Source organism: Tenebrio molitor, chromosome 1 (assembly GCF_963966145.1).
Source record: "Tenebrio molitor chromosome 1, icTenMoli1.1, whole genome shotgun sequence".
Lineage (NCBI taxonomy): Eukaryota > Metazoa > Arthropoda > Insecta > Coleoptera > Tenebrionidae > Tenebrio > Tenebrio molitor.
Window position 1 is genome coordinate 898,394 of NC_091046.1, and position 22,322 is coordinate 920,715.

General features: G+C 41.7%; 2 protein-coding genes across 3 annotated transcripts in view; both read left to right on the forward strand.

Annotated features, from left to right (window-relative positions):
- The first annotated feature begins 100 nt into the window (after nt 1-100).
- LOC138130110 (ankyrin-3-like) lies at nt 101-22,207 on the forward strand. Of its 2 annotated transcripts, XM_069046488.1 has the most exons (13): nt 101-406; nt 1,043-1,641; nt 10,294-10,395; nt 14,392-15,171; nt 15,227-15,503; nt 15,556-15,716; nt 15,768-16,715; nt 16,773-16,959; nt 18,415-18,682; nt 18,783-18,800; nt 18,981-19,205; nt 19,254-19,414; nt 19,471-22,207. In XM_069046488.1, exons 2-13 carry the CDS (start codon nt 1,093-1,095, stop codon nt 19,782-19,784), a joined length of 3,990 nt encoding a protein of 1,329 aa, XP_068902589.1. In that variant the 5' UTR covers nt 101-406; nt 1,043-1,092; the 3' UTR covers nt 19,785-22,207. The 2 variants fall into 2 exon arrangements, with proteins under 2 accessions (XP_068902589.1, XP_068902599.1); XM_069046498.1 differs by lacking the exons at nt 101-406; nt 1,043-1,641 and adding an exon at nt 6,469-6,636.
- Nucleotides 21,897-22,322, forward strand: part of LOC138140619 (ankyrin-2-like) — a 61,608-nt gene continuing 61,182 nt past the window's right edge. The window contains exon 1 of the mRNA XM_069061672.1: nt 21,897-21,917. Coding sequence (XP_068917773.1) covers nt 21,897-21,917 — 21 coding nt within the window. The remainder of the gene's footprint in view (nt 21,918-22,322) is intronic.

Below are 22,322 nucleotides of genomic sequence, written 5' to 3' on the forward strand. Positions count from 1 at the left end.
AACGAGGGTGGTCCCATGATCGTCCCAAAATCCCGGAGTGCATCCAGGATAAAGAAGCAAATATAGAAGCAATCCCGAATGCGTCGTTCGCCCTCGTCCGTGCACGCTTCCCGACACTCGAAACTGCTTTTCGTCGAGTTTTGATCGTCCAGGAGGCCGTATTGATCACGTCTGGACCGCGACACAATCTCGATATTTTGTTCCCTCTCTGGTGGCGGTGCCGAGATGGGGAAAACGCCACGACCACCAAGTCTTTTTGGTCCAGACTTTTCATCTGTACATTTTCCGTCGCGCTGAACGGTCGCATCTTCGCACCTCCATCGAGCTCTAAACACGAGAGTGTCATCATTGAAAGGGTAGTGTCCTGCTGGAGAGAAATTCCGGTGTCGTCGGTGCTTTTCCCTGGGTAAATGATAATTGTTTTTCATTGGTGTATCCATTGATGTTGTTCAAATAAAACCGAGTCTGTTCTGTTTTTCTTTTCTCTTTTCTTTTTCTTTTTTTTTCCTCTTGTCGATGGCAAGGGATAGTACGGGACCGCTCCGGAGACAGGTGGCGTTGAATCTAGGCTATTTTTAGTCGCCATGTTTGTTTTGACAGTTGTAAATACAAACGTAGATAGTAAATTTTGAACAATGTCAATAACATTTTCAACAAAAGAACAATATCTTTTCCAAAACAACAACCTTCATCTTCATCTTTTTTCATTACCTCTTCTTCAAAAAGACAAAAAAAATTTGCTGTAGTAACAAAACAATCGACCTATGCAGTGTGACGTAGTAATCAATAAAATGAGAGATATAACGTATCTACCAACAGTTCTTCCTGCAAAATTTTATTTCCCTGTTACTTTGTGCTAACGTCCACAAATTTGCGTTTTGTAAATTAGAGTCGAAACAGATGTCATTTCCCGAGAAACTATGTAGACGTAGAATAAATCATTTTAGGTAATTTTTTTTCCATGCATGATTGTAGAAATAACTTTTCTGAATAATCTCAAAAAACAACTCCTCTTCTAAGTCAATGTTTTCTCCTCTGACAGTTTGGGATGTACCCTAATTGCCCCCACCTGAACCCCACTTGAACCCCGAGATGGCTCAATTTGTGACGCACATCCAACCCACCCTGGTGGAAGCTTCCCACCACCATCTGCCTCACCACCACAAAGACTCCCACATCAAGGACCACCATCTCTTCCACGTGAAAGAGCCCCATCCCCATCACCACGAAATCAACGTGAACCACCACAAAGACCATCACAAAGAAAGCCACCACAAGGAGACTCACCACAAGGAGAGTCACCACGCTAGGGAATTCCCCGTTTTGCCTCACCCCCACATGGAGCAGTCGTCGCACAACGGCCACGAGGCCCACGACGCCGACTACAAGACCAAGCGGGACTCCGGACAGTACATGGACTCCCACGGGGTCAGCCACACGTTCCAGTTGCGCTTCGTGGACTCCCAGGGGATCCACAGGGACTGTCACGGGCACGGGATCAATCGGGAGGTCGAGAAGGAGAGGCACCAGAAGCAGAGGGACCACCACGAGGACAAGTCGCCTTACAAGAGCGTGGAAGAAGGGGCCAAGCCGGTGCCGCCGCAGTTTATAGATCTGCACGGTCCTTCGGACAACAAAAATGTAAGTTTGTCGGTGTCGTGCAGAGTACAATTAAAACAAAAAGAAAGTAAAGTTGACAAAGCAATAAAAGAAAACACTCAGTCTGGCAACGGATTTGGCAAAGTTTCCTAATTTGTGTTCGCGGATAAAAAGAGTTGCTGGCGCTATCGGAGCGAAGGTGGCGCCAGCTGAGCGTCGCGACGCTCCCGATCGATACGGAGGCGCCAGTCTGGACGGTGTTAAAGCCGGCCGTCTCGCCATCAAAATGCTTCCTCTTGCGTGTCTTTTTTGCAATTACTGCGTTATTAAAAGGCCATCAAAGCAGTCTGAACATATTTAAATGCGTCGTTAGTTCGCGTCACGGATTTTGGTTTTGTTTGTCGAGGAATTACGCCGAAAGCTGCTCAGATGAATGCAAAGCAGGTCGCGAGTGGGACGAGAAGATGCCGTTTGAAATAAAAAAGACAGTCGAGGGGGAGGAAAGCGGGAGGATTGTTGTTACGAAGGAGGCGATTGATCGCCGCATGAGCCTCGTATGAACCTAGATTCTGCTGAATTGTTCCGGATAATTGAGAAATGAATTTAATTACGTGAGAATGTATAAGTGTGAATAGAACGGCGTGATTATGTAACAACTGACGTAACAATACGTTTCCTGCGTAGGCAACCAACAATACATCATCGAATATAAATAACCGAACAATCACGCACGGCCTTGAAATGCATATTTGCGTTCCTCATTATCGACATGAATATTCAACAATATTTCGAACGATCCCTGGATACAAATTTAATTTAACAATAATTCCTATGCAAATGTAGGGAGGCATTTGCGATAATCGCCGAAAAATAAATATTTCCTGAAATAATATTTCGGAGCTTTGCAAAGGTCAAACAGTCACACGACCACGCTAAAATAAAAAAATAAATTGCTCCACCCTTTCAAAAAATCAAAGTAGACACTCTCGGTCTCGTCTCGCCAATAAATTTCCCCGAAACCTAATTTCCATCGTGAAACTTTGGCCCCCGGCATCCATCTTGGGCGCCATTAAACTCCGTCGAAAGTCTAATCGGATCACCCCTTTTAAAACGCCAATCTGTCCGTCACCCCCGATATCGTAATTTTTTATCCCGGAATCGTCGGCAACAGAACTTTCACAGCCATCACCATCGATTATCCTGGGAGCGTTTCCTGCTGACCTTGAGATGGGGCGTGGCCTACGGTCCGCTCGACCAATCAATCGCGTTCAAGTTTTACAGTAGCTTGAAAACGAGCAAATAACCGGAGTCGCAATGCGGCCAAACCGTGTCGATTTTTAGGTTAGGACTAGGACTGCGGATGGGTCCTTCTTTCAGTTTGTTCTTATCCGGCGAACCACCACATCCTCGAGACACAGTCCGAGTCGGTGCTCTTGTACATGATGACCGGTGGCCCTCCACTATTCGTTAGACACGCACATCTGACGGTTGTTAGGTAAACTGGAAGAATGGAGAGATGAGACGGCCAAGATGAACCACGTCGTGGCGATGAACGACACCAACAAAAGTCCCAGTTCTGTGAGTAGCTCCTCCTGTTTAAAATTCTTTTGACGGCTGTTTGGGACGTGCTTCAGCTATTCCGGACGATTATTGCGCAATAAAAATTTAAATACTGAATCGACACTGATAATGACTCGTCCTCTCATAATAAAACGCTTTCGCAGTTTCAAATTTCCTCGAGAGAAAAGCGAAGAGTCGCGGGTCAGGCTGCCGCAACCTTTTCCTCCGACTGTCGAAGGATGACAAGGTCTATTTTAGATGATCTGAGGTCGCGACGAGTCAATATTCTAAAAATAAGAGGTGAAATTTCATTACAAGAGAAGTTGATGCATGACGCCATCCCGCGTTCCATTCCGGACATCGCGTTTACCTAAATTGCTCCAAATTGGACAAATTTCTCCGGCTTGAATGTAAATGCGTGGGGAAAAATCCAGGACCCGGACTAAAATTAGCAACGACTCTTCGGGGATAATTTAATTGGATGTGGTTAAATGTCGCGGAAAAGCGATTTCAAATCGGGGGCCTCGACTGCAAAAGAGCCACGGGGCTCTCCGTGGGAGCGGAAATGTCTAAAATAGGTGCGCCATAAAGGGTGCAAATTTATCGGTGCTAAACCAAGGGATAGGCCGTAAACCTGAATACGATTGTCCAACATTTTACTAGAGAAGCTCTAAAAGAGCATTTACGAGGTTGTAAAAAATATAAAACTGGTCGGTCGTTTCATGTTTTGGTATTTAGCAAAATATGCACAATCCAATTAAAGTTTGTAGAGTCAGCGACCAAAACATTTCGAACAACTGGTGCCAACTCATTTTTCGAAATTCCTCGACACAAAGTGTGCGGGCCAGATTTTCCAAAATTTTTTCCACCAAGCGAAAAAAATGCGTGTATGTGCGGCTGTGATGTCAGAGGATCGTATACTATGGTCGAGTTTTCGTGTCGGTGTAGAAATAGACGAACTTAAACACCGCTAAAAATATATTATATTTGAGTTTTCGCCAGTCTTCCACGCTTCGCACTTGCGTCCCAACGCGATCCCGTCACCTCTTCGGGAGTAATCGAATTAAGTGCGTAAATCCAATTAAAATTAGTGGTGGTGAGCGTGTCAGATCCCGAAACAGTGTTACACTCATTTATCCAATTAGAAAATTAAATTTCGTCAAGTGTCCCAGTGGGACAAACCGCAACCAAACCCGAAAATATCCATATTCAGGTCAAATTATTTACCGCAACTGTCAAAAGATTTCCGAAAAAATAATATTATCATGTGGGGTTATTTCCGTCGATACGTTTGATGTGTACCTGCACCTGTTTAAATTTAGTGTTAAGTGTCTAGAAGAGTACTGAAATGTCACAGTTGATGAAGAAGAGATTCCCGTCTATTACCAGCATCGACGTGGGGGTAATGTTTGCACTTTTCTTGTTTCCTTTCTCATTCTTGTTGCTATTATTGTACGCACTTACGCAACACCCGCCGATTAGTTTTATTGTATCGATTGGAAAGCAGAAGGCGCGAATTAAAAATAAACCGGGGCGATCGCTGTTGTATTTGAAAACAAACAAGAAACAGGATTATGACGCTGCGGAGGAACTGACGCGGGCATAAACGCCCAGAGAAATATCTAAAAGGCGGATTCGACGGATTTGAGGAGCTTCAAGTGAAAGTGAAGGGAGAGCTTTGCGAGCTTTACTGATTCATTTAAAAAAATATAAATAGTTGTGACCGTTCGAACAAGTTGTTTTGGGATGACATCACGATGCAAAGTAAATGCGTTTCATCAACACAAAAAAAGACTGTGACTTGATTTGTTTCATTTTCAGCAGTCCAAGACAATTTTTTTTTATTAAAATGCTGCGGCTAGGTGATTCGAAAATGCGATTTTCAAAAACATTCAAATGGAGTTTCGGGGTTTCTTGTTTCAACAGACAATTGGAAACAGTTTTCTGCTCGGTGGGTCAAAAAGATGGATTCCTGTCGAATGTAGTAGATGTGGTGCAAAATCAGGTCGATGCGGTGGTTAAGCCAAGCAATAACAGATTTGCGACGCTTTTGGCAGCTTTTACAGAAGGTCTTCCAGAATCGAGAGCTTCTGGAACAAGACCCACTGCTTTAGAACAAGTGTTACAAAAGGTCGTGGCAGAAGTTCTCTGAGCTCCAGTTGATGTATTTCCATTTCATAGACCGATAACTCCACTCGATAGCGCCGTCCACGCTCCAGACGCACCTTCTAAATTTTCTCTGGTGCAATAAACGTCACAATAAATCCGTCTCTTCGGCTCGGTCAATTTTAGACCCCAACCACCACAAATCACGTGTTCGAATCGCGATTCTTTCAATCACCAAGTCACCGCGTACGCTAAAATATATTTAGATGTGACACAGTGTTTTGGTTTTGTAAATTTCTTGGTAATCTGCCAGCCATACAAAACGTGCTGCACCGACATACCGATTTGATCCAATCAAAACTAAAATCCAATCAGTCTCGGATTAACCCCGAATCGACCCAATTCTTCAGCGGATTATCCGCACGACCCCTCTCAAGATTCCCTCTGTATCGATTCCGTCTGCACGGTTGGCGGCGCTGGGTCTCAGCTGAGCGCCTCCTGGGCCACCCCAACATATTGATCCGGGGCTCATATTTTATGAATTGTGCCACTTTTGTTGCAATTTCTTTGATGCCTCCGCAGGACTTGTCAAAAGGATCAAGAACAAAGACCAAAATGAGGGTAGCACCAAATCACTTTCCAAATATATACAGGGCGGTCAAATGAAGAGAAACAGTTGTCCAAAAGACCGGTCCGTACTTCCTACGTAAAAAGTGTCTCTGGGGGGCAATTCTTCCAAATTTACAAAAATTTCTGTCCACGATGGTTGCGTTTTGATTGGTTTTCCCAAAAATTGAATCAAGTCTTCAAACCTTTTTTTAGTAAAAAAAAATTTTTAGTTTAAAAAAAAAATTTTAGTTTAAAAATTTTTTTTTGAAAAATTAAAATAAATGAGGATCATGTCTTTTTTCTGATTTTTGGCTTTAATATCAAAGATAGTAGACTAAAAGCCATCGTGGATTCAGTTATTATTATTTTCAAAATTTGAAATCAAGAGATTGTTGCAATATGTATAATGGGTTGCGGCAAAAAAAAATTCGTGAATAGCCTTGTAATGCATATGTATATCATGTTTTTTTTTGTAATTCCACCCCGTAGCGGCGTGTCTGGTGGTGCAAACGCGAGTCTGCCCCGGAGACACACTATCAAAACTTCTTTCCGGTCGATAACGGGGTTGCTCCGTGCCATTGGTTCAGTACCCGGAGTCGGCAGTGGCGAAGAAGTGGTCACACGACGAATATGAAGCCGCTTACTTAGCAGTGAGCGAAAAAAATTCGTGGTTCTGACTTTTGCTCAACGTAACAGTTCTGTGGTAAATCTTAGAGATCTAGAGGTAGAAGAAGCCCAGAGATGGTCACCGAGAATGGCCAGGTATGCCAAATTTATTAACATATTCGAATCAAATCTGGCCGATCCGATGGCCATCAATAATTTTACGGCGTGATCATCGTCAATATCGTCGTCCATTTACGGCCGCGTAAACGGCCACAGTTGCGCTTTTATTACTAATTAAGCGTTATCATCATATGGTGTCCCATTTTTCGGTGATGTCAGCCGTCATTATCGTGTCACCCTTCCTGGCACGCGACTAGAAAAAATTAACATATCACCCTGCGATGACGTCACCGTGTTATAATCGCGGTTGTCCTAGCCATCAAAAGTTGCCCTTCTTGGCGAGGCCAGATTGGAAGCGGACGCCACTGGATGCGCCGTCGCGACGCCCGTATTGACTGATGACGTCACAAGGCGTCGCCAAAATGCCCTCTTTCGCTTCTTTTTCGCTCCACCTCATTCCGCTCGTGCCGGGTCCATAGTGACACATTTGTAGGGGTGACTTTCGTCCCGTTCCGCAAAAATAGAACGCGCTTGAAACGAATTTATTCCGTGGACCCCACGTCCCTGCGGTGATTGTGCGATTTTTTTCTGTTATGCGGAGGAGTCGGGGTGCAAGGTGTGCGCTTTTAAAAGGGAACGTGTGTCACCTGTTGAATTATAAATGAGAGTGTGGCGGATGATGGGTGGTATGGTGGCCGAAGGGATTCCCTCGATTCGGCACCTGTTCGTCCTGTAAATATGGCTTCGTGTTTGAAGTTTTTACGGATGGTGAGTCGATCAATTAGGGGGTGATGTACAGAGGCGGCGATGGAAATGTGGGGATATCATCGGGGTTATTGATTTGTTGTTGGCGAGGTGATGGTTTCTTTAATTGGTTTGTTTGGCTCAAGTTTCCTGCTTTCATGGTCGCGGCCTTACGCTCTCCCAAAGCACGTCTTTTCATTTCTCCTCGTTTGCTTTTACGATATTCTTAAATCCTAGCCCACTTTCAGCTTCAGTATTAGTTTCTCTTAAATTGTCTTTACTTCGAAACTACTTTTTCTTATTTAACTTTCCAACTTTTATTACCACGGTTTTATCGTCAGTATTTTCGTAGAAAATTACTTCGTCTAAAAAAACTCACTATCTTTTCCTCCATTTTTTCCTCCAATCTTCGTTTCCTCTGAACTCCACACAATTCAATAAAAATTTTCTTTCTTTACTACCTTTTATTTGAAATGCTTTGCGTTTGATAATAAATAATAATAATAATATCTTTGCAAACTTCTAATAGTATATATTATTTGAAGAGCTAATAATGCCCATCATAATCCATGAGAGTGAAAGTTAAAAAACGAGCCGCAGGCGAGTTTTTTAATCATCAGAGTAGATTATAGGCATATACGACGTTTTATCTACGACCTACGACTTTTTTTCATAAAACACTTAGCTTACAAAATTTTTAAGATCTGTGACTTATGATAAATCACAAGCGACTTATAATAAGTCATGGGTGTAATTTATGACTAGCATAATGTATCTATAGTTACGTAAATAATAAACGTATTATTTAATGGTCGTAGATAAATAAATTATTTTCGAATTAGCAATGGAATATCGATTTATAATCAAAATGTTAAATCAACAGAGGCTATAAATAATCAAATTCTAATTTTTGATAGTTTTTAACAAACAGAAAAATAACGAATTTAATTTTAGGTCTGATAGGAAATGTAACGAGCGTTCAAAAAAAAAAAATTGTGTGGTCAAGTGTCCTGGTGTCTAATTGTGTTTCCGTTAACATGTGGCCCAGCTCCACCCATAGATGTCAAATGTCATTTATTCACACACCAAACATGGTGGTGTGAATTATTTCATTTGCAAAAACAAGACTTTTGCTGGTTTTCTGTATCAATTAATGATTTCATTTAGATTAAAATGACGGCCAAAGTGAGGTTAGGTATCTAAAGAAAATGTCAAAGCTTGGCAACTAAAACTTTGCGTTTGTAAAAGAACGAGAAAACCGTGGCCTACTAGAGCATAATTTTTTAGAAAGGTCGATACTTTCTCGATAAATGATTATTTAACAGGAGATTTTTTTCATTATGAAGTATAACATTGATTTGGAGGTTTGAAAGACACTCTAAAATTTAGTAACATCTATTTTCGCGAAAAATGAAAGAAAATTAAAACAGTTTAAAAAATATAAAATGTCGTCTCAAAAAATAAAGTTGGTTGTTCTTCTGGCAAAAGAATAAAATTTATCACTACTGAATTTATTCCAAAATTCATCTTAACTGATTGTCAATTATCATAATTATGATTACTATTATATTTTAATTATTATTATTCTTTCCTTCTTAGATATTTAAATAAATTTTTTTCTGCTGCCACATGTTTTTGTCTTCTTTTTTCTTCCTTCGTATTGAAGTACGCCCACATCACTTTTCCATTCACCTAACACGATTTGCATTTTCGATTTTTCTTTAATGGACAGATACCAATCTAGTTCCATGTTTCGTGTTTTCCTTTTTAATTGTTTTAATTTCCGGATTTTTGTTTGTTTGACATTCTTCACCTTTCGATATATTTAATAGGTATTTCTCCAGTTTTTTTCTTTCTATACAATTTCTAACATCTACAAACCTATTATTATTATTATTATTAAATAAATATTTTTGAAAATAAAATAAATATGTTGTCACGGAAAAATACAAATATTATCCTGCGTAGCGCCCTGCAGCCGAAAAAGCCGAGAAAACCGCGTGCACCAGCTGTGTTTGCGTCGATTATTTCCGGCTGACCGCCGCGCCGCCTTATCCGCAAAACCTCGAATTTATTATTCCCGTCACAACTGTCGTTACATAAGCGCGTTTAAAATTAACATTTCCAAATCGATGCCGCCCCCCGCCGCCGCCCTCCCGTGCATCCGTACAACGGTGCACTTTCGTGTGCGTTATGTATTCACACATCCGGGGGTGCATAATGGAGCACGTGGGGCCGAAATGTTTGAATTTCGTGCGGATTTGGCGGTAATTAACCCTCGCAGGACGAAGGCGGCGGTCACGACAATACACACACGCTCTCCTTGCGGTCGATAACGATGATTACTTTCAAATATTTATCTAACGTGGTGTTTAAATAGAAGCGTGTTTATGGAGTGGCGGCGACCTATTTTGTTCCAGTTAACGAGGAGAAATTCGCCGGAGCCCATCGGGAAAAATACGTTCGAGCCGAAATGAAAATTTAATCGCGAGTTAAAAATAGGGCGACGGCGTAAATAGATGGGAGTGGCACTGGTGTCTCGGATTCGTGGTGAATCATTTTTTGGAGACGAGAAGTGCGCCAGTGGGGGCGCCAGTGGCGAAACAGAGGAGGTGCCAAAAAAAAAATACATTTCAAAAGATATCTCACAATTTCATGGATTCATTGCAAAATCAAGCGAAAAAAATCACCACAAATATTAAAATAGAAATATGTCTTTTTTTGTTCGACACTGTCAGAATTTGAGAATTTTCTCCTGTGTGAACGGATTTTGATAAATTTGACAACTTGTCAAAATGACACGTCAAACTAATTTTAAACATTTTAAGCGATTTGGAACCTTTAAGGGGCTCGTCGAACAAAAAAACGTTGTATTTAACTCGTCGAATAAACTACTATTTTATTTTTGTTAGTTGGTAGCAACTTTTTGACAAGACAATTTTGTTTCAGACTGATGGAAATACGTCTTTTCTACGCGCGGCGCGCAACGGTCAGCTTGAAAAAGTCTTAGAACACTTAGAATCAAATATCGATATCAACACCAGCAACGCAGTGAGTATGATCGAAACCATAACTTTATGCTTCCATATTTGAATAAAAAAAAACTCTAAACGATGAGTCTGACCTGCACTCTTGAAATCAACATTTTTCCTCTCCTGGAGTGTTTCCAAATAAAAAGCAAAACAGCGCAAAAAACTGTAAAATGAATGGTGAAGAATAATTATTGCATCCCGACAATATGAAATTTATTTTGAATAATTATTTCTTGGTTTCAATTGAAAAGAAAATGATGAATAGTTTTGCAAATAAAAAATTGTGGAATTCCCTATTCATTTTTGCCTAGTTTATTTACGTTACATTTTAGTGAATACTGAGCAAATTTAAATATTCCCTAACTTGGTCACGTTGGGCGCCATTATGTTACCACTGGCCCTCTGGAGCAGCCTAACTGTCTAATCCACCTTCGGGGCCGGTGACGATTTGTGGACCGCCGAAGCGACGCTGGAAAAAGCCGGTTGGGTCCCGCCTCTCGATGTACCTTGTCTGGTTTTTACGGAGCCGCAGTCTTTTTTGCAGAGAGAGAGGGGAGGAGCGAACGAAACAAAAACGTTTAGAGCGTGAACGAAAGTGAAAAAATTTGACCTATCAGAAAGTTGGGACAAAACGCGGGACGAACGGAGCTCGCTCATTGGCTGACCAATGAGCGCGCAGAGTACCTCGAACAAAACCGGGACACAGCGCTGCCCGGTATCAAATATAAGCAGTGCCTTGATAAAAATAATTAAACTAAAAACGTTCACTCAACTTATTGTCAAAAGTAACAATAAATTAAGAACAGGAAGTTATGCAGAAATCGGTTTTGCTGAATTAAAATTTTCCAATTCTCTCTATCAGAATAGTTGAACAGAATAGAGAAAAACTGAATCGAAATAGTATTTATGAGTGGTTTTCGTTCAGGTCGGTTCAATCGGTTGATGATAATAAAGCAAAATTGTGTTTTTTAGTAGACCTATACAATGTGATCAAAAAGAAAACAAATCAGAACAGACAATATATCGATTATGTAGTAGCGGAATTCTATGCAAAGAAGCATTCAATGCAGGGGCGTAGACAATTTGCTTTATAATAAATGATACCTCATGAACTTTAGACAGATGTGCATTTTATTATTATTAACTGATAATGGAGACATTTTATAAAACAAACAAGAGCCACATTTTACATTCGTCCGTCAGAATGAGCAATTTACCTGCTTTATTGCCAAACGCGACGCCACTGGCAAACAGATTTTTCGCGGAAATGTCAAAGAAACGGCAACGATTTTTTCGATTTCGGTAAAATTTACAGTTTACTGTAATTGTAAGCAAGCATTTTCCCAGAATAAGTGGTAAAATGGATTTTACCATTGAAGATAAAGCATTAATTAATTTTTACTAGATTTTTTTGAGAGGTAGGCAACCAATAAAACGACTCTGCAAGTATACATAAGCGTATGAGCCAATCTAAGACGAACTTTTCGATAAAGCAAAGGATGAGGTAGCACTCTTGATTTGTTTTCTTTTTGATCACTCGGTATGTAATTGGTGTTAAAAACGGCCAAGGCTGCACTACATAAAATGAAACTTACGAATATGAAGAAATGTATAAAAGTAATACCCAGTTAGTTTAAAAATGCACAAACAACTCCAAACCGCTCGTTCTGTTGTGTTCAGAAATGTTACAAATGCCATTCTAGGCAAACTTTATCGCTGAAACTGTTAACTCTAAAAAGAAATTCTTAATTTAATCATCATCTACAGAAATAAATAGAAAGAAATATATTCTTTATATTTACATAATTGCTATTTATTCTTGTACAAAATAATTATTTTTTCAATAAGATAAACATATTTGAAATGTTTATCCAAGAAATAAACTTTGAATTCTGACTTGTATAATTTTATCTTTTTTATATTTACATACATATTATCATAATTCTTTTAATAAAATAAATATGTATTAAACAACAGACAATGCTTTATTATTTACAAAATGAAGACCATCAGCGAAAACCTACGTGCAAATGTTTTTTAAGTGAGTCTCGAATATAATACAAAAAGTAGAATGAAAAACGTCTACAAAGCTGTGTTCGCCTTGATTAGTTCTACCTACACGCCTTTTCTTTTTTCTTAACACATTTTAAAGAAATCGTTATCCAAAGGAAAAACCTCATATTTATGTAGATATTTATTATATTATTTATTTTGTATATAATAAACTTGAACAAAAATAAATAGAGCAGCATCATCAAGTTGTTGGGGAATTTTTAATGTCCTTGAAAGTACAGTAACGGACAAAAAAATTGTCGTCACTCACTTGACGGCACTGTCATTTTATTTAATATTTCATTAATGTAAATCATACTTCTAACTTTGAGGTTAACCAATGTCTGTCAAATGACGTGGCATTTTTAAATTATTTAAAAATATTTGTCACTTATGACATATTATTGTGAAGGGTCGCAAGCATGTTTTACATAATAAAAAAAATGAAACACATTTTGGAGACAATTTTTTTGTCCGTCAGTTTACAAACTCGCATTTAAAATTTTAACGTGTTATTAAATGCCTCCCAAAGTGAGACATTTATTAAACCCTCAAATTAGCTGTTATTAGTTGTTATTAACTTTATTAACATGCTGTGCTATAGTCTAATTTTTACCCTTTTGAGGTGACGTCACGATTTCCTTCCTCGATTTCTCTTTATTGAAACGACAGAAACAGAAAAAAACAAAAAAAGGCACATTTATTTATTGATGGTCACTTTGAGGTTATTTTATGCTCCTGTCAATTTGACAATTTTTAATTTATTTCACTTATTACATTGATTACAAACATAACCTTTCGAAGCAATTGTCAACAAATTTGAAACATTATACCGGGTGACTATAAATGATTGAAGGAAAATAGTGGATTGGCAACACTGATGCAGTTGGTAGTGCAAGTCTTCTCGTGCATCATTTGTCAATCATTTCTATTTAGGTTAGGTTAAGTCACGAAGTACATTGTCGATTTAGATTTTTTTGACGTTTGTTTCAATTTTAAAAATTAAGTGTGTCATGCCAACGATGTTGCCAACTAAAGATTTCAAATGTGTTACCAACATAACAAAATAATTTTCAATCATTTATAGTCACTCGGTAGTTATTTATGATCAATTAAAATTTGTTTCTGATTCTAGCTCAAACATACGTAAAGTTACTAGATAATGACGTCATCGCAAAAGGGTAAAAATTGGACTATACTAATACCGGGAGATTTTAAAAGATTGTGACTTTTTTTCTTAAGTTGGGAACATTTTTCATAAATGATTTTGGCAAACTTGATACCTTAATCAATACATTGGCGTACGTACGTCATTTGGACATTTTATGTATTAATGAATGGCGAACTCTATAACAAACCGTCAATCCGTCAAATAAGCGAGGACGCCTATGTCTTTGTCAACTATCACATTAAAAAGCAGAATAACCAACAATATATAATATTACCAACCTATGAAAAAAAGTCACATTCATTTAAAATCACCAGGTACCTCTAATAACCTCAATTTTTATATGATGAGATTTTTCATCCTACGTCAAAAGTGTACAATGTTGCCAGCTCTATTTTGGGTGTAAATTGCGGTGTTGTGGTTCTTTGATTAAAAAACAGATAATATTAACTTTAATACAACAAATACTTTTCGTATTTAATCTGTCGTAGACACCGAAAACAAACAAAACATTTTTCAATTAATGTCTGCAAAATGTTCGAAGAGAAAGTTTACTGAATTAATTTCATTGAGTTGAAAAATGTTTCTCAAATAAATTACTTATTGTAAATCATAAAAGTCAAAATCTATAACATGCAATAAAATATGTTCATTTTATTTATACCTAAGAAAAGGTAAAGCGTGTAAATTTTGAAGCAATGAAACTAAAATGTTGTCAAAAACATCATTTGTAGTTTTAAAATAGAAATTTCTGCAGGTCCATTTTCACACCGTCTCGTTTTTCCCGCTTTCCAGAATGGCCTGAACGCCCTACATTTAGCCTCCAAAGACGGCCATGTAGAAATAGTAAAAGAGCTCCTGAAACGCGGCGCCGTAATCGACGCCGCCACCAAAAAGGGCAACACCGCCCTCCACATAGCCTCTCTAGCCGGCCAAGAGGAAGTAGTGAAGCTTCTAGTCACCCATGGCGCTTCCGTCAACGTACAAAGCCAGAACGGCTTCACCCCCTTGTACATGGCCGCCCAAGAAAACCACGACAACGTCGTCAAGTACCTCCTGGCCAGCGGGGCGAACCAGAGCCTCTCCACCGAGGACGGTTTCACCCCGCTGGCGGTGGCCATGCAACAGGGTCACGACAAGGTGGTCACCGTCTTGTTGGAGAACGACACCAGGGGCAAGGTGCGTCTTCCCGCCCTCCACATCGCCGCCAAGAAGGACGACGTGAAGGCGGCCAAGCTCCTCCTAGAGAACGAACACAATCCGGACGTCACCTCCAAATCTGGGTTCACGCCTCTGCACATCGCCTCCCACTACGGCAACCAGTCCATCGCCAATCTCCTGGTGCAGAAAGGGGCGGACGTCAACTACGCCGCCAAGCACAACATCACTCCTTTGCACGTCGCCGCCAAGTGGGGCAAGACCAACATGGTGACGGTGCTGCTGGAACAGGGGGCCAACATCGAGTCCAAGACGCGGGACGGGCTGACGCCCCTCCATTGTGCCGCCAGGAGCGGGCACGAGCAAGTCGTGGACATGCTGCTGGAGAAGGGGGCGCCCATCAGCTCCAAAACCAAAGTGAGTGACTGTCTTTTCTTTGCAGCCGCGACCAGTCAATGACGGTCTTTTGTAGAACGGTCTAGCACCACTTCACATGGCCGCTCAAGGGGATCACGTTGACGCGGCCAGGAAACTCCTCTATCACAGAGCACCTGTAGACGAAGTCACCGTCGACTACTTGACAGCTCTTCACGTGGCGGCGCATTGTGGACACGTTCGAGTCGCCAAACTCCTCTTGGATCGACAAGCCGACGCCAACGCCCGAGCCCTCAACGGCTTTACACCCTTACACATCGCCTGCAAAAAGAATAGGATCAAAGTCGTTGAGCTGCTCTTGAAACACGACGCCAGTAAGTCACAATCGCGTTTCGATCGAGCAACCGCTACTGTCACTGTTGACAGGTATCGGCGCCACCACCGAGAGCGGCTTGACACCGCTACACGTTGCCAGTTTCATGGGCTGCATGAACATCGTCATCTACTTGCTCCAGCATGAAGCCAAACCCGACGTCCCGACGGTGCGAGGAGAGACTCCTCTCCACCTAGCCGCCAGAGCCAACCAGGTGAGCCGCCCCCACCACGCTCGGTACCAGAGGTGCAACCTACTGTTTCAGACCGACATCATCAGGATTCTTCTGCGCAACGGCGCCCAAGTGGACGCACGAGCCCGCGAGCAGCAGACCCCTCTTCACATAGCGTCGCGTCTCGGAAACGTCGACATCGTGATGCTCCTGGTCCAGCACGGGGCCAAAGTCGACAACATCACCAAAGACATGTACACCGCCCTCCACATAGCCGCCAAGGAGGGCCAGGACGAAGTCGCCGCCGCGCTCATCGACAACGGCGCGTCTCTCGACGCCACCACCAAGAAGGGCTTCACGCCTCTGCACTTGGCCGCGAAGTACGGCCACCTGAAAGTGGCGAAGCTCCTCCTCCAGAAGGAGGCACCCGTGGACGCCCAAGGCAAGAACGGAGTGACCCCTCTGCACGTGGCGTCCCACTACGACCACCAAAACGTGGCGCTCTTGTTGCTGGAAAAGGGCGCTTCGCCCTACGCCACGGCGAAGAACGGCCACACGCCTCTCCACATCGCGGCCAAGAAAAACCAAATGGACATCGCCAACACGCTACTGGAGTACGGCGCCAATCCCAACGCCGAGAGCAAAGCCGGGTTCACTCCTCTGCATTTGAGCGCCCAGGAGGGTCACTGCGACATGAGCGACCTCCTCATCGAGCACAAAGCCGACCCCAATCACACGGCGAGGAACGGTTTGACTCCTCTCCATCTCTGCGCCCAAGAAGACAAAGTCCCGGTGGCGGAGATCTTGGTCAAAAACGGCGGCGAAGTCGACGCCGCCACCAAAAGCGGATACACACCCCTCCACATCGCCTGCCACTACGGCCAAATCAACATGGTCCGGTTTCTGCTGTCGCACGGTGCCAACGTCAAAGCCACCACATCCTTGGGGTACACGCCGCTGCACCAAGCCGCCCAGCAGGGCCACACCAACATCGTCAACACTCTCTTGGAAAATTCTGCGCAGCCCAACGCAGTCACCAATGTGAGTTTGCAACGCCGTGACGAGATGCGATCGTAATTGCGTTTGGCGCGGTTTCAGAGCGGACAGACTCCTCTCCACATTGCCGAAAAACTGGGTTACATCACGGTGATCGATACGCTGAAGGTTGTGACGCAAGCAACGTCGCCGACGACCACCTCTCCCATCTCCAACGAGGAGAAGTATCGAGTGGTGGCGCCGGAAGCCATGCACGAGACCTTCATGTCCGACTCGGAGGAGGAAGGTGGTGAGTGCAGAAACTTTTTACTTGATGGAAAGGAGCTGCGATGTGTGCGGTGTTTGCTATCTCATCACTTAAGCAAAGCTGGTGGAGACGACGCGATTAAAAAAATACGAATAGGCATCTCAACCAGATTTGTAGCAGATCCAAGAAAAAACAGCGAGACAGCAACAGTCGCTAGATGTAAATCTTGTAGAACTGTGTTCATCCAACTTAGCACCATTGTGACCCAAGTACCGGATGTTTCCAGAAATACAAAATTCTGAAAATACAGGATGTTTTTGAAATGCGTGTACAAATTTTAACCACGACTACTGGCTTCATGCAGAACTCGGAAAAAATATTGAAAAAATTCTGTCAAAAAATAAAATCACATTTATTTTTTGAGCTACAATTTTTTAAAATTGATTTTAGTCTTCTTCTTTGTCCCACAATCTCGTAGGCAAAATTTCGGCACATTTTAAAAATACACCCTGTATATCATATTTTATAAAATGTACGGCAATGCTAAGTAACCTCTAGGAAATATGCTTTAAAACAAGGAAATCGCATTGGTATACATTTTATAAAATATGATAGATATACAGGGTGTATTTTTAAACTATGTCGAAATTTTACCTACGAGGTTGTGGAACAACGTAGAAGACTAAAAGCAATTGTAGCTCAAAAAATAAATGTCATTTTATTTTTTGACTTAGAATGAGGCCAGTAGCTCGTGGTTAAATTTTGTACACGCATTTCAAAAACACCCTGTATAATTATTTTGGAAAAATGTTCCTTAGAAACATCTGTTACAAATTTACTCTCCTTGTCTTATGTTATGGGCATGCGCTTCGCTCTTTTGCTTATTCATTTTAGTCGGACAGACTTAGTGCATGACTTTTAGTCATCACAGTCATCATTCATTTATTCATTCATTCATTCATTCATTCATTCATGATCATACAACTGTGTCGAATAGAAACAGATTTTGTCCAATTTTTGAAAAAAAAAAAACAGTTAGATGAGTACTAGTGGCCCATAGAACTAGACAACAGCAACAACAACATCGATTTTTCTTAGGCAGAATGTCCTATTTAGTCATAAAAAAGAAATCAGAACCCCTTCGACAGCTTTGATACAAAACCGCTTTCCATTTGCTTAACACTATCATTGAGATTTAACGAATTGTTTAATCGTGAAAGCAGGGGAGAATATTTTGGACGGATTCGGTACGGCCCCGCACCAACGACACGTGTACCTCCCCTATTTCAATGGTACAACTTTGCTCACCAGTAAGTCTTGACCAATATTGTTACACACAAACACAATTCATGATTGTATTGAAAAATTGGGTTTATTTGCAAGCTGACACGCTATTGTACTAACTTTTGTTCCGTTCCATCATTTTTTTAATTACCTGACACAGAAAATTGTACCGATTGGAGTCGATTCCTCGACTGACGGAGATCTTGTTCGCAGGAGAAGATACGGTCTTGGGCGACCAGACTTACAGGTATCTGACCGCCGACGAGATGAAGAGTCTGGGTGACGATTCGTTGCCCATCGACGTCACCAGAGACGAAAGGATAGATTCCAACAAGATGGCGGCCAGCACCGAAAACATGCTGCCACCGCGTCACATAGAAGACAACATCAGTCCGGAGCATGTACAACAGAACTATGTGGAGTACATCAAGAAGTACACCCCTGACAATGTGGACATTGACAAACATCCGATCAGTATAGGGTGAGTCGACTCTCTAGCGCCTAATCGTACAATGTTTTGTCATCATAATTTGGGTTTTTGCGAAACTAACTTGTCCTTAATGTGTTTGGTTTTGCTGCAGGAAGCTTCATTGGAAGAAGTAAGTTTATTGTCTCGTGTAGTTCTCTTTGTTCTTTCACATTTTCCTTCATTTTCCCCAATCCTCCACATCTCCCGCCGATGATGGGAACAACTCAAAACTCCTCCCCCTCAAATGCACAATATTCAATGTCTCGGTGGCGTCCCAGGCTCTAAACTAAACAAGTTTGTCTGTCTTCAGCTTCTTGGTGTCTTTCTTGGTCGATGCTCGGGGCGGCGCCATGCGTGGCTGCCGCCACTCCGGCGTCCGCGTCATAGTCCCCCCCAGATGCGCCTCCAGCCCCACCAGAATAACCTGCAGATACGTCCGCCCCCAGCGAACGCCCCATCCGCCCCCGCTGATGGAGGGCGAAGCCTTGGCCAGCAGAGTCCTCGAGCTGGGTCCGGTCGGAGCCAAATTCTTAGGGTAAATCGCCCCCACCGCCACCAACCCCCGCTGACAAAATTCTTGCAGCCCCGTGATCATCGAGGTCCCGCATTTCGCCGCTCTCCGTGGCAAAGAACGCGAGATCGTGATCCTCCGCTCGGACAACGGCGAGTCGTGGAAGGAGCACACGGTGGAGGCGACCGAGGAGGTCCTGAACGAGGTCCTCCACGACAGTTTCGAGGCGGAAGGTCGGTGTCAGAGTGGGACACGATTGTCGGTGCTGACGCAGGTCTTCCACTTTCAGATTTGAACCAGCTGGAAGACGTGTCGTTGGGCAGGATAACGAGGATCGTGACTCAGGACTTCCCGCAGTATTTCGCCGTGGTCTCCAGGATAAGGCAGGAGGTGCACGCGATCGGGCCGGAAGGCGGCATGGTCTCGAGCACGGTGGTGCCCCAGGTTCAGGCGGTGTTCCCCCAGGGGGCGCTCACCAAGAAGATTAAAGTCGGACTGCAGGTAAATCTCTTCAAACCACGCAAAGGGGTGCCCAAGGAAAAGTTGCGTAAAATCACGGTCAACCACATACCGAAAAAGAAAAGATGGTCGCTGATATGGTGATTGCGAAATGTAAATAAGTAGATCTTAGAGGTTAACATTGCCAAATGATTTGTACCTACCTGCGTTAAGAGTCAACTGCGATTCAAACAAAAGAGTGTAGCAAGTTTCATATTTTTATCATTATTATTATTGAAAAAAAATGCTAGTTCGAAATTTCTATTTTTCCAATTGAAGAGTACAACTAAACGTAAGATAGAAGAGAACAATTGGTTCTACTGTTAAAATGTTTGCGGTTTCGTTCTAGTCAGCTGTTTAATTTCTAGTCATCTTACATAATACATATACGTGTTTATTTGAGGGGGTTGCGACCCCCGATCGAGCGGCCTAATATCGCGCGTTCAAATGAAATCCGGGGCTGTGCAGGCGTTGGAAAAATTAAACCGTTTAGAACAGTGTAAAGTTTGAATTTCGCGCCGTTTGACACGAATGACATTTGTTTATGAATTATGATTAATCAGGGCATAATTGAACATGTTTGTTTTGAGCAAAGGGTGCCCTTAGATATTTGCTTCGAGAATAAGAATCGTTAAGTTTTTAATGTAAAACATCGCAAAGAAAGAAATAAAGAAAACAATTGTTAGCTCTAAATTTTAGGTTAGCTGTCAACATGCTTCAATACGCTTTAAAAAAGCACAACAATTGACGGTTTCCAACGCCTTTCCAGCCCAGGATTTCATTTGAACGTGCGATACTTACGTCAACACGAAAGTTGGAACAATTGGCAATTTAAAATTTGGCGACAAAGGCTTTATTCAAGAAATACTTACGCGGAGACGAAACTCGCCGTACGTTTAGAAAACAAACAAAATTATTGCCAGTATTATTGAAGAGTTTTTAACCGTCAGAAAACTAGTTCATCACTTGTCCGTCGGCGCTGCACGGGTTTCTAATGTCAATCACCGTGGAAGTGTCATGTGTCATTTTGAATGAGCGCCAATGACGAAATGATGAACTGCTCGAGTTGGAAGTGTTTCAAGTGTCATTATGAGTAATTATGATATGAGTTATCAATTAAAGTCCGTTTTTTTTTAGAATCAATTGTCAATGTCGAAATAGAGTACCTACTTATATTAAAAAATCACTGACATTCGGTCCAGTTCTATCTGTTTCACCCTAGATTTCCCCTAGAATCTAGATCATTATTGAGGTTATGTTGCATATGTTTATGAGTTTGAGACACGTGTTTAATTTAAATTTAAATTGTCAAATGTGACAATCGGTGACAATTACAAAATAGTTTATTCGACGAGTTCTTGTGTAAATTGGGTTTGGCCCAATTGACACACGAACGAACTGAATACAACGTTTTTTTGTTCGACGAGCCCCTTAAAGGCTCCAAATCGCTTAAACTCTTTAAAATTAACTTGACGTTTTGTTTTGACGAGTTGTGACATTTATCAAAATCCGTTCACACAGAAGAAAATTCCCAAATTCTGACAGTGTCGAATTTTCTGCCAACCTGACAACACTTTGACTTTTGATTAGATTGAAATAGATTATTTGATTATAAAAAAAAACAGACTTTAGTTTTCAACCGTCTGTTGGTGATTCGATCACATAAACCAATCAGAAAAAGGAACTGTTTGCGTCTATAGTCATGGTTATGTTATTCATCGTAAAATAAATTGCAAGTGATTAGAAACTTAAGCGGTGCATGAAAATTCGGTTAAGTCAACGAAGAATTTAAACGAAAATAAATATTTGTTAGATTTGTCTGCATTTGAAGAATTGCATGGTTATCAGCCAACTGTTATAATGTGCCTTTTTCCACTGCCAAAATCACGATTATTTCGACTTCGGTCGGTCCTTTGCAAAGACGAGAATCGTCAACGAACGGGTTTCGTCTCTCGACTGAGCCAAAAACGAGTAGAAATGTTGAAATTTTGAAAAATTTCGAAAATTTCTCGACGCCCTCTCATCAAAAATTGTCAAATCGACTTCGACTCTCACCGATTACGCCGTAATCGTGTTGGGAGTTCGTTTTGCGGTGAAAGTTGTCAACTCTCGTGGTGATCCGAGACGGAGGCTTTTGAAAAAAATACCGGTCCGGTGTTGTGGTCTCGTATTTTTTGAAACGGCGCTCCGTGTAGTTGTTAATTGTTTTTGGACACGATGAAGTATGCACCTGAAGATGTATTTAATTAGAGCTAAGCAAGTGTACCAGAATTAGGGACGGGGTCATTCGTATTTGGTTGATCTATTGTGAGCTTAAAGGAAAGAGAAAATTGGTTGTGCGAATGTCCCTAACACAACTGTTGTATCGCATCCTTGCCCGCATCTCTTGTTTCGTTTTTTTGACGCATTAATTTCGTGCTTAATTCTAAGTCATGTCATGTATGTTTTTCTCATTATTAATGTCAACGTTCATCCGCTGAACAAGTTGTATACAGTGTGAGTGCCCAATAAAGTTGAGTTAAAACTAACCGAAACTAACTTTTTCATTGATTTTTGGTCACAATCAGGTGTGTTCAAAAATTTCGCTCCGTACAAAGCACGGTTCGAAACAGTACCGTTATTGGGCTCTCAGCTCAACCGCTT